General features: G+C 50.6%; 2 protein-coding genes across 3 annotated transcripts in view; one reads left to right on the plus strand and one right to left on the minus strand.

Moving 5' to 3' along the window:
- DNAAF5 (dynein axonemal assembly factor 5) overlaps window positions 1–8,027 on the minus strand; it is a 33,306-nt gene extending 25,279 nt beyond the window's left edge. For both annotated transcript variants that reach the window (XM_053277080.1, XM_053277082.1), the window contains exons 1-4: window positions 7,284–8,027; window positions 4,580–4,764; window positions 2,530–2,654; window positions 1,028–1,143 (exon numbers count right to left, since the gene is read on the minus strand). In XM_053277080.1, the coding sequence (XP_053133055.1) occupies window positions 1,028–1,143; window positions 2,530–2,654; window positions 4,580–4,764; window positions 7,284–7,854 (997 nt within the window). In that variant the 5' untranslated portion in view covers window positions 7,855–8,027. The remainder of the gene's footprint in view (window positions 1–1,027; window positions 1,144–2,529; window positions 2,655–4,579; window positions 4,765–7,283) is intronic.
- Window positions 8,028–11,116: 3,089 nt separating this feature from the next.
- Window positions 11,117–14,908, plus strand: part of PRKAR1B (protein kinase cAMP-dependent type I regulatory subunit beta) — a 150,655-nt gene continuing 146,863 nt past the window's right edge. The window contains exon 1 of the mRNA XM_053277084.1: window positions 11,117–11,365. The gene's annotated coding sequence lies outside the window, so the exon portion shown is untranslated. The remainder of the gene's footprint in view (window positions 11,366–14,908) is intronic.

Here is a 14,908-nt window from a genome sequence, read left to right on the forward strand (position 1 = left end):
AATGGCCTGCTCAGAAAGGAAAGTTTTCTTCCGATGATGGAAAGTCAAAAGAGAGTGGGGCGATGGAAGCCTCCCTAGGCAGAGCATCCTAGGACCATGGAGGGCCTCCTGCTGTTCCAAACACATGCAGCTCAAACATTGGTAGAAACATGAATCTGTTTAGTTCTCTTCTAAAGGGAGGTAAGGAATATGCAACAGACAATAATCAGCAGCAGATCACATTAAATATTACCCATTCGGATGGCCCCTTACCAAGGATTCTGAATGCTTGGGGGCTGCCCTATTCTCCAGACATCAGTCTAGGACAGGGCTGCACAACACAGCCTGCCAGCTGGTTCTGGATTACAACTCACATAATCCTCAATCACAGTGGCTAATAGTCAAGGATTATAGGAGTTGTAGTCCAAAATCTGCAGGAGGGCCAAAGCTGTGTAGCCCCAGTCTAGGGCCAGAAAGACAACCACCTCATGGATGGATCACACTCTTAAGAAATAAAGTTGGCCTAGAATGAGAGCTTCACAAGGACGGAGGATGCTTGTGAGCACAGCTGCTATGAATGCAGAGGCTGAGGAATTAGTGTGCTTCATGAATAATCCCCCGCTGGCAGAGGCTCTTTGCCTTCCAGAATTCACCCAAGAAAACACTACAGTGTTTTCCGAGGGATCGGTTTCAATAGCGCTGGCGGGGGAAATGCGGCTAGAGGCGGGGGTAAGAGCACCCTCTCTAGTCCTTAAAGTTATGCCCCCCCACCCCCACCTTCGAATCGGCAGTAGCCAGTTCCATGCACATACCCAATTCCCAGTCCTGGTTTGCAGAGCAAGCTCAAGCCATAGTAGGTCAATTTGGACAAAATGGTATACTATGATTTGCCACAAGCCAGAAAGAAATCGCTGAGCAACAAGAGGAGGAAAGAAGAGCAGACAAGTCCAAGGTTCCTTGATTGCGTGCTCAAATGACATCAAATAATGGTTTGAAGAACCACCCCACTTACTCTGCATCCTGAATATTATGCTCAGGATATACTCACCTCCTTTAGGATAATAAGATGGCACAGCAAAGAAATCAAGCTTATCCTTAATATCATCTTCATTTTCTTTTTCCCACTGCAAACCCACTTTCTTCCAATAACTCAAAGCCAGTTCCCTAGGTTTAAAACACACAGCTGAAACATTATCTGTTATAGACAATATGCCCAAAAGATATTTTAAAAGAGGTCATTTGGAAAACGGAGGCAAAAGCACACAGTCACAAAAGTTGCACAAATTTCCACAGCACAAAACACTCTTTGGGACATGGAAAGTGAGTTTCCTGCACAAGGTCACACAACTTATGCCTGGGACTGCTGTCAGGTGCAGAACGAGGAAGCAAGATGGCAAGATTTCTGGTTCCGTGAACACTCTCCACAAAACCTGAAACCCGGAATACCAGGGTCTGGGAAATAGAGATCTCTCTGTATCATGACTAATAGCCACAGAGTGTCCATAACAAAGTCTCACCCCCTTTAAAAGTCAGTTGCTACCACGGCATGGGGGGCAGCAATCCCAAACATTCCTTACATGTGGTGTGAAGGGCTTCCTCTTTTGGCCTATCATGAATGGATGCCCATCCATTTTATCAAGTGATTAAAGATCATTTTGCACTTGTATTGGTGAAGATGGTCACATCAGGGAAGTGTGGAGAGAGGGCCAAACCCTTTCCTGATCCAGCAGATATAGGTCTTGATTGGGAACAGACATGCGTGGCTTTGGATAAGAAAAAATACATCATATCCATTCTTAAATTTCTCCAACAGAGCAGGCTATATGTGCCAACTCAATAATTAAATGGGGCATTTCCCTTTAAATAACAGTCTAGTGTTCTACCTCACAATATACTATAGGATTTCTGTGCTTTCTGTTCTGCTTGCTTCTAGATCACAGACAGTGGCAGACAATGAACAGTGAGAACAGTGAGTTTCTCATGTGCAGTGAGAAAGGGCTACCCATTTTGTGGGGAGGAAGCCCGAAAGCGCTGATCTCTCTGCAGTGCACAGTGCATTATCAGAATCCCCCCTCCCCGAGTCTGGCAGCCGCGCGGCTGACACACCATCAAATAAACGGGGTGAGGAAAGCACTGGCTCTCCTAACCCCGTTGAGAGGGGGAGGCTCCGTAGGCGGTTTTGCCACTGTGGTGGTGCCGGAATTGGGCCCAATCCGGGTGGATCATGCTCATGTGCAAAACCAGGCTGGGCTCCCTTAGCCCGGTTTTGCACGCACATGTGAACAGCCTCAATGCCAAGCAAGTTAAGCAGAGTTACCTTTCCTCTGTTACACACAGAGAGCTTCAGTGCAATTTGCCTCCGCTTAAACCACCCTCTATAAAGTTTGAGGCTCTGCGCTTTGTTTGGAAGGACTGCATTTTAGAAAAGGTGATGCCCCCCCAAACTCCTGCTTGGTTACATTTAAAATCTGTAGGCTCTCTCAATTTCCTAAAATGGGAGAGAGAGTTTCACATGAGCCGGGGAAACCAAGAACTGAGGGGGCCGCTTACTTGTTCTCATGTACTTCATCCGTGAGGCCGCTGAGCAGCAAAGGGATTAACTTGTGAAAGAAAGAGTACCTATCTCTCAGGTTGAGCAGCCATTCGCCAACAACACTGATAACTGCTTCCCTAACCTGCAAAAAGCCAGAAGAGAAGAAGCTGTAGGGTATGTGCTGTGTCCACACACTGTGAAGGCAGGCTACGGCACAACAAAACCTTGACGCTACTTATGCAGCTGTAGCTTCAGCTTAATCTATTTTTTCTTTGAAAGGTAGGAAGCACTTTCTCTGTCCCTTGGCGTGACTACCCCACATCCTCCAAACTGGCTCAAAGGCAGGACCTTTGAACCGGTTCAGTGCTCCAGAAAAGGAGCGCTGAACCGGTTCCATGCACATCCCGAGTTCCCTGTAACAGGGATTCCCAGATGTTGTTGACTACAACCCCCATCATCCCCAGCCGAAGGCCACTGCAGCTGGAGATGACGAGAGTTGTAACCAACATCATGTGGGAATCCATGTGACAGGGAACACCACTCTCCTAAGTGTTATTTATTTATTTAAACAAAGCAAATGAACACATAAGGAAAAATGAGGGCTCTGCTCTAAAGGTTTAAAGGGCTCTTACAAGGCAGGAAGGTGCTATAGAATCTGGGCTTTCACTGCATTTAGGACTGACTGAGACTTCCAATGGTTTAAGGCAGACCCCAGATCTTCATTCAGCAGTACAATACAGGATTATGGCTGCCACCAATAACAATAGTAAGACAGCATACCTGGCCTAGCAGGTGGTGAGTCTTGTCAACTTGCACGCTTATTAGGGAGCAAGCCTCATTAAGTTCAGAGGGACTTATTTCCAGGAAGCGTGCACTGAATTGCACTACACAACCGTTTCAAGCATTCCAGGGGTGCTCCCTGATTTTAACTCCTAGGAACAGCCCCTCCTGCTGCACCGGAATCTGGAAAGTCACTCAGTCTTCAGGAGAGGCTTTTAAGAGGGTGAGGGGTTGCTGTGGAAAGACCTGGTGTGCACACTTTCAAGCAGCGCTTGAGATCCTGCGAACATGTTTAGGGTTCAAGAATCCACAGGAACACAGGAAGTTGCCTTACCCAGAATCAGACCCTTGGTCCATCTACCTTAGGATTGTGTACATTGACTGGCAGTGGCCTCGCCAAGGTTCCAGGCAGGAGGCTTTCCTAGATGTCAGAATTCAAGCCTGGGACCTCCTGCATGCAAAGCAAATGCTCTGCCCCTGAGCTACAACTCCACCCCCAAAGGTGGCATATGCGAGTCTCCCATCCAGGCACTGATCATACAAAGACCTGCTTAGCTTCAGCAAAGTGGCTGTTATCATGTGCCCTTAGACCAGGGCTATACCATCTCGGCCTACAAGTTGTTGGCCTACAACTCCCATAATCCCTATTAGCCACGGTAGCTGGGGATTGTGGGAGTTTAGACCAAAAACAAGCTGGAGGTCCAACGTTGTGCACCCTGGCCTTAGACACACTCTGGGACCCATTAAAAGCTCGTACAGGTGGCCCTCATTATCCGTGGACTCATCTGAGGTTTCACATATCCACAATTGGGTCTTGGAGACCCAGTTTCATATCCACGGGTCGAAAGAAAGGCAAAATTCACCTATCTGCAGTTTTGAGTGGTTGGAAATGGCCCGGAAATGACTTCCGACATCATATCTTGCTGCCATTTTCCAGCAGAGAGCCATTTTGGGACTCTTACAACAAAAACTGGCAAAAATTCGACTGTTTTCGGGGTTTGGGGGGACATTGCTGGAGAGATGTAGTATAAGGTACTGTCCTTTCTTCTCTTATTTCAGCCCCCCTTGCTTTTTTGACCCCCTTTTTGGGAGTTATGAACCTAACTCCCCAATCCCCATTGACTCAAGCTTTTGTTATTTGCGGTTTCCATTTTTGTACCTATAGGCAAGAATGGAACCACCATGAATAATGAAGGCCACACCTGTATTAAATTTCAAATTCAGTCTCTTAGCTACATCTGCCAAGGACAATGTGTCTCAATCGACATCTCATCAAGACAAACTTACCTGTGGGATGTCATCAAAACACCGCTGGGCTAAGTGAGAAAGAACGTCATCCAAAGATTTTGCATTGCCAAACTGTATGACTGCTCCGGTGGCCTGAATCACAGCGACACGGACTTTGTAGTGCTGGTGGGAAATTGTCTGCATTAAGGGACTGATCAAGCTTTCCGACTCCATGTGGAAATGCTCTGGTGGGCAGATATAAAGAAAAATACAGTCATTACTTTTAGTGACACACTACAGTTATTTTGGTGCCCACTTCTGTAGAGAATATAAGAGCAATGATTTAGACACATTACATTACCACATATACTGACATATTTGTTTCATTTTGGAGCAAAACAACCAAACAGCATATTAGAGTCTCTGATTTTATCTTAGTCTGCTGGTCCTTTAGATCTCCTAAAAATACTGTAATCTCTTGTGTAAAGAAAGTTACAATACCTGTTAATACTCAATACCTGTTAACACCGACTTGAAATATCTAGTCTCTGTCCTCACTATTTGATCAACAATTGAACTAGATATCTCCCAAGATAACTTGGGAGATTATATGTCTATATCCATATTTTCAATCAATTATATTCGAGATTGATAGTAAAAGTGATAGTATTCTTCTAGTTATAGATGGCTATATTATTATGCCATCTGCAAATTCTAATTTAGGCATGTTATTTTGTGCTTGCTAGCAAAAGGTTTTGAAAAGGTCTGCTTGCAAGATCTTGGAGGAGAGCTGGTCTTATAGTAGCAAGCATGAATTGCCCCCTTTACTAAGCAGAATATGCTCTGGTTGCATTTGAATGGAAGACTACATGTGCAAGCAATGTAAGATATTACCATGAGGGGAAGGGGGCACTCTGGGATGAGCACTGGCATGCTTGCATGCAGAAGGTCCCAAGTTCCCTCTCTGGCAGCATAAGAACATATTAATCGCCCTCCCGGATCAGGCCCAAGGTCCATCTAGTCCAGCATCCTGTTTCACACAGTGACCCACCAGATGCCTCTGGGGGATCCACAGGCAAAAGGTAAGGGCAACTCCAAGAGAAGGCTGAGGCTGAGACACCTGCCTGCAACCTTGGAGAAGCCACTGCCAGTCTGAATAGACAGACTGAGCTAGATGGACCTATGGTCTAACTCGGTATATGGCAGCTTCCTATGTTCCTATGGATCTAGCAACTGAGGTCCAATAAAGCTTATCTTAATTAACCTACAAAGGGCTTCTTTCTTAATGATGGCAAAACAGCACAGAATGAAAACATCATTTGAGATTTCCAAGGAAAGGAGGGTGACTGGTTTTAAAACGAGGTGCCTCCAGCTCAAAGGAGGCTAGTTAGTGGATTGGAGATGCTGTTTACAGATGGGAATGAGAAGCCTTACACATACAGCAGGCTTGCACACCTTCGGCCTTCCAGGTGTCAGAGGACTACAACTCCCATCATCCCTACTAGCCACTACAGCTGGTGGTGGCGGGTGAGAGTTGCCCAGAGGGCTGAAGTTGTGCAGTTGATGCACAGGGTTCCAACCACATGGAAGTCAAGGGCTAAGGGACGCATTACCACAAAGAACAGCCCTTGCTGGAGTTCTTTCCCTCCCACAACATGTATGGAGAAAACCTGTCTGTTCCCAGATGTTGTTATGTGATGTATTTTCCCATTCCACACAACTGGTGACCACTGATGGGGAAACATAACAGTGAAACTAAATCAGGACATGTTGGGCTGTACTACACTTTATGAAGAGGGAGAAATTGACACAGGATTGTCCTTTTCGGTGACAGGCGCTATTTCCCCCCACTCCCTGATTTGCAGTTCTTTCTGAAGCCTGGCAGCATGTTTGTTTACCCATAACATGCTTAGCATTGCAGTCTTGTGTTTATCTTTATACAATATCAGCAGTTGAGTGATCTGCTCCGATAGGACAGTGGTGCTGGGAGCAAAGCAAAGGCTTGGAACAGCCTCCCGAGCAAGGTCAAGGTCCACAGGCTACTTTCTCTTGCACCTGATTTCCATAGCGGCAATTAAATGCACAAGAGCTGCCTCCTCCTGGTCAATAGGCTCTCTTTCTCACAATAAACACTTCCTGAGCACAGCGTTCCCTGGGTCAGCTGGCCCATATTTGCTTCTTCTAGCTGCTGCACATGCAGGCAGAAGCACTGTCTCCCTGCAGGCCAGTGGCGGCCCAACTTCCTCTGCGCTCGATTCCTGCAGCTGTACCTCAAGTTCCAAGCACAGCCTCAGCCGAAAAAGCACAGGCACCGTCTCCCTGCAAGTCAGTTGGCCCTCTTCTTCTCCTGCTCTTGATTTCTGCAACTTCCCTTACAGCTCTAAGGAGAGTCCCATCAGGTAAGCCAGCTCCCTCCTGCAACTACCCTTAGGGGCTGTGGAACAGCCTCTTCCTCCAAGGAGCCCAGTCCTACATACTTGAGTTTCTCCTCACAACAACCCTGTGAAGTAGGTGAGGCTGAGAGAGAAGTGACTGGCCCAGAGTCACCCAGCAAGTCTCATGGCTGAATGAGGATTTGAACTCGGGTCTCCCCAGTCCTAGTCCAGCACTCTAACCACTACCCCACGCTGGCTCCTGTGCAACAGCCCTTCGGGGGGCCAAGGCCCGGCAGCAGCACCAGCCTCCCAGGCAGCTGGCCCCCTCGCCCTCCCCAGCTCGGCTCGCCCGGCGGCCAGTGACGCTGCCCACCCCGCCCTCGGCGCACCTGGCATGGCGCAGGCGGCGGCGGCGACGGCGCGGCAGCCCTGCAGCTTGGCCTGCGGGAAGGGGTCGAGGAGGGCCCCGCGCAGCAGGCGCGCCACCTCGGGCAGGAAGGGCGCCAGGGCCTGGCCGTCGCAGCTCTCCAGCAGCAGGCCCAGCAGCTGCAGCAGGCCCAGGCGGAGCTCCTCGCAGGGCTCGCCCCCGCCGCCGCCCTGGGGGGGCCCGCAGAGGCGCTGGGCCAGGGCGGGCAGCAGGCAGGGCAGCGCCTGGGCCGGGCGGAGCCCGCGGCTCACGCCGTGGCGGGTCAGCTCCAGCGCCAGCTCGCGGCAGCGCTCGGCCGGGTCTCCCAGCAGGCAGCGCGCCAGCGGCCGCAGCAGCACCTTGCCGAAGACCTCCTGCAGCAGCGGCGGCGGCAGCGGCGGCGGCTCCTGCAGCGCCGCCCGGATGCCCGCCAGCGCCTCCAGCCGCGCCACGCGGGACGGCGCCTCCAGGCCGCCCAGGTGCCGGGACAGCGCCTGGGTCACCTCGGCCGCCCGCGGGTGGTGGTCGCCGATGGCGCCTTGCAGGTCGGCCATGCTGCCACCAGCCGGGCCCGCCGCCGTTGACACTGACAACCAAGGCCCGGGCCCGTTGCTAGGCGACCAGGCGACGCGGCGGCTCCGTGCCGGCCGCGTTCCCCTCCTTTTTGCGACCGGGGTGTGGCGCGCTTTACGGCACGGCCGCCCAGCAAGGAAGCGCCCCGGCAACCTCTTTCTGTTGGCCTACCGCGACTCCCGCTGGGGCTGATGGGAGTTGTAGTTCAACAGCTAGAGGGTCAAAGTGGTGCACCTCCGAGAAAGTTGCTTGTTTGTTTATGTATAGCCTGCCCTTCCAGTGCGCTGCTGCTCGGGGTGGCACACACAACGTTTATAAAATAGTTCCAATGTAAGAGATAGCAGCAGCAAGATAGGAAAAGCATCGGTGCTTTGAACTTGGGTGCTGGAGAAGACTTTTGAGGATACCATGGACAGCCAGGAAAACAAACCAATGGATCCTAGAACAGATCCATCCAGAATTTCCACTCGAGGCACAAATGACCAGGCTCAAACTATCGTACTTGGGACACATGATGCAAAGACCCAGCTCCCTTGAGAAGTCCATCATGCTGGGAAAAGTTCATTCATTCAATTTCTATACTGCCCCTCCAAAAATGGCTCAGGGCGGTTTGAAGTGGAAGGAACGAGAAGATGAGGATGGCCAGCAGCAAGGTGGATGGACTCGATTACGACAGCAATGAATGCACCACTGAGAGATCTGAAAGGCCAAGTGGAAGACAGACCATCCTGGAGAGAATCTATCTATGTGGACGCTAAGAGTCCGACTTGATGGCACTTGATCAGTGAATCAAGAGCTAGACCAGGGCTGCTCAACTCCCCGCCCCCCCCCCCCGCTGTTTTTGGACTACAACTCCCATAATCCACTGCCACCATGGCCAATAGCCTGGTATTGTGGGAGTTGTAGGCCAACATCTGCAAGAGGGCTGAAGTTGAGCAGTCTCTAGTCCTCAAACTGAAGCTGGAATGCTCCTGTGCCTGCTTTCCTGGGAGTAAATCTCGCTAGCTGCATTGGCATTTACTTCTGAGTAAACAGAGTCCGGCTTTTAAGTCCCAGGAAAGCAGGCACAGCAGCATTCTGGGAGGAGGTTCCACTGGGGCTTACTTCTGAGCCAGCAAACTAAAAACTCATCTGATGGGCCTGGGAAATTTCTTTGTAAAGGAGCTATAAGGGAAACACGAGACCCTCGATTAGAAGGACAGCATAATAAAATATGAACTATCCATCTCCAAATGGGCATACCTGGCCGTTCCTCATAAGGAATCCACTTAAACCTACCCTCTGACCAGAACTGCTGATGGGGGAGTATTACGAAATATTCATCGTATCCATATTAAAACATGCCAATGAGAACATCTTTCTGTACTTTAACGTGCTAAGGGAACCTCCTGGTTTGGAATTTTATTTTTGGTTCCCAAACTAAAACTTATTCTTAGATCTTGTTTTGTTTTTAAAAAAACACCACCTGATATGGCAGTGTTGTGAGGATCTTTGAATGGCACATGTAGGAAATGGAAGCTGGCAGCTCCTGTCTGCAAAGCATGTCTCCTCTACCCCTGAGTTATGGGCCCTCCGGTTACATGATTCCAGAGACTGCAAGGATATTGGCCCACCTAGCATAGTATCATTGTACCCCCATCCCAGCTTACTGGAGAAACGGGAGGGGACGTGTTGCAGACTTCAGCCATTCTTCAAGATCTCCCATCTTTCCATCCTCTGCTATCTTAAATCCCTTTAAACTGGAGTTGCCACCAGGAGTTGAACTTGGCTGCAAAGCAAGTCCTCTATTAACCTGCTAACTGAGCAAAGAGACACCTTTTTAAAGCAGCAATTATCTTATATTTAGCAGGGGGAGAGTAACTGGCCCCATCCATCCCCAGCACAGCATCCCTCCAGTTACTGGTATCTGCCTTATGTTTGTGAACCCTTTGGGGAAAGGGAACCTTATTTATGTGTTATTTGAGGCCAGGCTGTGCAAAAGCAGGGTATGGGAGCCCACTTTCAAGTGGTTGTGAGAACCACCGGATTCACAGGTGAGCCCAGTGGTTCAGCGGTGGCTAGATTGTGTTGAGAGCCTCTTTATTTTTCTGTAAACCGCTTTGAGAACTTTGGTTGAAGAGCAGTCCTCGAAGTAGTAGTAGACCCAGGACCAGAGGGGATCTAGAAAGCATTGGGCACTGCTGTATAATTAAGACACACGCATGCCATAAATCAGGGAACCAGCAATAGAAGGACCTCCAGGAAAGGGAACTAAAGAAAATAGCAGGACACCAATCCATCTTCCAGTTCATCAAGTCAGATAAGGCCTTTCTGGGGTGGGGGGAGGAAAAGTTTCTGCCAGACCTAGTGAAGTGTGTGCGTGTGCCTAAGATTCTCATCATATCTCTACTGCAGCACCAGCTTCAGGATCTTGGGGACTATGGGATAAGAGGTACAATTAGCCAAGAAACTCACTGTGACTCTGGGCCAGTCCTCTCTCTCTCTCTCTCTCTCTCTCTCTCTCTCTCTCTCTCTCTCTCTCAGCCTAATCTACCTCACAGGGCTGTTGTGAGGATAAACATAACTATGTGCACTGCTCTGGGTTCCTTGGAGGAAAAGCAGGACCTAAATGTAAAAATGAATATCAAGACTTAGTATTTATATTAAAAATAAACGACATATGTCAATTGCTAGCCCTTGGGAAGAATATTTGTGTTCTGACTTTTCCTATTGAGCCGTTGGTGTTTATTGGGGCCACAGCCCGTTTGGTTTGACGCAAACCAATTTATTACACATTTGGTTCCCTTGAGCCCCTGTAGAATCGTATTGCCCATATAAGAGATCTCATGTGGGACAGCAAACAAACGGCAGATCTGCTTTCCGGGTTCTGCTTTCCGATACGAGGCCACCGAGACTCAAACCCGTGCTCAGAGGTTGCCAGATGCTGTTTGACTACAACTCCCACCGCCCCCTGTCCGTGTGGCAGGGGACGATGGGAGTTGTAGTCTGACAGCGTCTGGGGCCAGAGGTTGAAAACTCCTGCTCTAGGTGTTCCCATGTGGGGTGAGTGCCCCTCATCTTCCTCGGGAGCTGATGCACTTGGCCACAAGAAGCATCCCACAGCCACAAGGCGCAGCTTGTGCTCCTGTGTGTGTGTGTGTTTTTCTCTGCAGGAGGAAGGCTGAGCTAGCCCGTGACTGACAGCAGCCGAGACTTCCTGTGTAACGCTTTGTGTGCAGCCGCCGCCGCCGCCAGGGAGGGGAAAGACCAAGGGGGAGGGGGAGCAAGAGCCAGGCGAGCCCGGGGGTGGGAGCGTGGGTGCAGGGCTTCCCTGGGAGAGCAGGAAGGCGGGGGCACCAGAAGCAGCCCGCCAGAGCCCAGCAGCAGCGCCTGGCTGAGGCAGAGGAGGCGGCGGCTGCACTGCGGAATAACGGGAGCTGGAGAGGAAGAGGGAGGCTGCTGCTCTTGCTGCTGCTGCCGCCGCCGCTGGTCCCTGGTCCAAGCAGCGCCCAGGTATTTATCCTCCCCCGGCCCCTTCTTCCCCGCGCCTTGGGCATCTCTGCTCCATCCTCCCTGGCTGGCTGGCAGCAGCAGCAGCAGCAGCAGTTCCCCAGCAACCATGGCCGAGAGCTGGCGGAGAACAAAAGGCTGTTGCTGATGGAGGAGGAGGAGGAGGAGGAGAGGCGGAAGGGTCCCCCCCTCCTCCGTGGTGCCCGTGCAGGATGAGAGAGAGACCCGGGCTGCGAAGATGCAGGGGATGCTGCCGGCCGGGGAGAGGAAAGCCGAGCTCCCCCAGGGCTGCTGCTGAGGACGGTCTGCTCGGTGCCCTCTGCCTGGCCAAGCCTGTGGCTGTCCGAGAGAGGCACGGTTAAGCCTGCCTGGGCCATCTCCGCGGCGTTTTCGGGCTCCTCCGCAAGCCTCCCCCCAATTTAATTCGGCTCCTGCCAGCCGAGATGCCGTTTGACAGGGATTGCACAGGACGCCGTTTGGCCTCCGTGTCGGAGTCTCGTGACTCAGCCTCCCCAAAAGCCACTTATTCCAAGTCTCCCTCATAGCCTAAGCCCCAGCGCATGGAACTGAAAGCCTCGCTGGCAGTGGCACCTTCTCCCCTTGTTTGATCCCACCCTCCACCTTTTCTCTCTTCCTCTGTTCTCCCTTTTGCATCACTACCCAGACTGTAAGCCCCCTTGGGGCAGAGACCTGGCCCGTCATCCTTGGCAAACCACCACCACACACATGGATAAAAACACAGAATAACAAGGCCTTTCTACTGCACGGTACTATTGGTGCCTGCAAGACAACTTTGAATCTTGAAGGAATTATTCTTATAATGCGAGCCTTGGTGAAGCAGGGAGTGAATGGGTAGTGGAATCCAAAACAGATGGTGAGGAGTCCAGAAGGATCTCTCCAAACTGGGGGAGTGGGCGGCAAGATGGCAAATGTGGTTCAATGTCGGCAAGTGTAAAGTGATGCACATTGGGACAAACAACCCCAACTTCAAGTATACGCTGATGGAATCTGAGCTGTTGGTGACTGACCAGGAGAGGGATCTTGGGGTTGTGGTGGACAGGTTGTTGAAAGTGTTGGCACAATGTGCAGCAGCAGTGAAAAAGGCCAATTCCATGCTAGGGATCATTAGGAAGGGGATTGAAAATAAAACGGCTAATATTATAATGCCCTCCTACAAAATGATGGTGCGGCCACACTTGGAGGACTGCGTACAATTCTGGTCACCACATCTAAAGAAGAACATTGTAGAACTGGAAAAAGTGCAGAAGATGGCAACCAGGATGATCAGGGGACTAGAGCACCTTTCTTATGAGGCAAGGCTACAACACCTGGGGCTTTTTAGTTTAGAAAAAAGACGATTGCGAGGAGACATGATAGAGGTCTATAAAGTCATGCATGGTGTGGAGAAAGTGGATAGAGAGAAAATCTCTTCCCTCTCCCGTAACACCAGAGCCAGGGGTCATCCCATGAAATTGATGGTCAGGAAATCTAGGACCAACGAACGGAAGTACTTTTTCATACAACACATAATCCACTTGTGGAATTCTCTGCCACAAGATGTGGTGACAGCCAACAACCTGGATCGCTTTAAGAAGGGTTTGGAGAACTTCATGGAGGAGAGGTCTATCATCGGCTACTAGTTAGAGGGCTAAAGGCCACCTCCAGCCTCAGAGGCAAGATGCCTCTGAGTACCAGTTGCAGGGAAGTCACACCAGGAGAGAGGGCATGCCCTCAACTCCTGCCTGTGGGCTCCCCAGTAGCATCTGGTGGGCCACTGTGTGAAACAGGATGCTGGACTAGATGGGCCTCCTTGGGCCTGATCCGGCAGGGCTGCTCTTATGTTCTTATGGCTTTTGAAATGCTTCTCTGATCCTTGCCAGTTACACAGGTTACATAGGAAAGCTGCCTTATACTGAGCCCTTTCTCACGATCAGTGAGAAAGGGCAATAAGGTTAGTGGGGAGGAAGCCCTCGAGAGGAACATAGGAAGCTGCCATATACTGAGTCAGACCCTTGGTCCATCTAGCTCAGCCTTGTCTCTACCCAGACTGGCAGCAGCTCCTCCAAGATTGCAGGCAGGAGTCTCTCCCAGCCCTCTCTTGGAGATGCTGCCGGGGAGGGAACTTGGAACCTTCTGCTCTTCCCAGAGCAGCTCTGTCCCCTAAGAAGGGGAAGATCTTCCAGTGCTCACACATCAAGTCTCCCTTTCATATGCAACCAGGGCAGACCCTGCTTAGCTAGGGGGACAAGTCATGCTTCCTACCACAAGACCAGCTTCTCCTTATCTCCCGGCACATGAGCAGTTTCCTCTCCTTGGGCAGGAGGATTGCCCACCCAGACGAGCACCGGTTGCTGCGTTGCCCCATCCCCTGGAGCCTCCATGAGTTCACAGTGCATTTTGGGGACCCCCCTCCCCTCCCCAAGTCTGCTAAAAGCTTGCAGCTGTGGCTGACAGACAATCTGAAAAATGAGGCAAAGGGAGCACTTGCTCCTTTAACCTCATTTTAGAGGGAGGCTCCATAGGTGGGGTTTGCCGCTGCAGTGCTGCTGGGATCGGAACCCACACGTGTGCAAAACCTTTGCACACATGTGTGAATAGCTTCCCGGAGTCAGACCATTGGTTCTTTTAACCCTAACCCTTGCTAACTGAGTAAAGAGGCACCTTTTTAAAGTGGCGATTCTCTTCTCTTTAGCAGGGGGAGAGCAACTGGCCCTATCCATCCCCAGCACAGCACCCCTCCAGTGGCTGTGGCTGGTATCTGCCTTGTTTCTTTTTTAGATTGTGAGCCCTTTGGGGACAGGAGGCCATCTTATTGACGTATGGTTTATTTTTCTATGCAAACTGCTTTGAGATCTTCGGTTGAAGCTCAGTATATAGAAGTAGAAATGTCCACACTGACCGGCAGTGTCTCTCCAGTGGCTTCAGACAGAAGTCTTTCCCAGCCCTACCTGGAGATGCTGCCAGGGATTGAACCTGGGGCCTTCAGATGCTCTACCACTGCGCTATGGCTAAATCCCCTAAACCAGGGGTTCTCAACCCAGGTGGGTCCCCAGATGTTTTTGGACTTCAACTCCCATAATCCCCAGCATCAGTGGCCTTTGGTTGGGGATTATGGGAGTTGAAGTCCAATAACATTTGGGGACCCAACGCTGAGAATCCCTGCCTTAAACAATGTTGGTCTGACCACTGACCAGTATCTAGATGGCTAGGAGCTTAGGAAGCTACCTTCTACTAAATCTGACCCTTCGTCCATCTAGCTCAGGATTGTCTACACTGACTGGCAGCAGTTCTCCAGGGTTTCAGGCAGGAGTCTGAAGATACTGCCAGGGATTGAACCTGGGACCTCCTTCTGCATGCAAAGCAGATGCTCTTCCACCAAGCCAACTAGTTCCCTATTAATGTTGCCAAACACAACCACTGTTGCTGCAAACACATGTTTTGTTTTGGAACTGAGCTTGCAGCCCCAAATGTTTTTGCTGGAGGTGTCTTCCATCCTTTAAAGTGCTGCTTCTGTTTTGTTTCCTTTGTTATTTTTATGGTTTTGCT

Source organism: Hemicordylus capensis, chromosome 13, assembly GCF_027244095.1.
Source record: "Hemicordylus capensis ecotype Gifberg chromosome 13, rHemCap1.1.pri, whole genome shotgun sequence".
Lineage (NCBI taxonomy): Eukaryota > Metazoa > Chordata > Lepidosauria > Squamata > Cordylidae > Hemicordylus > Hemicordylus capensis.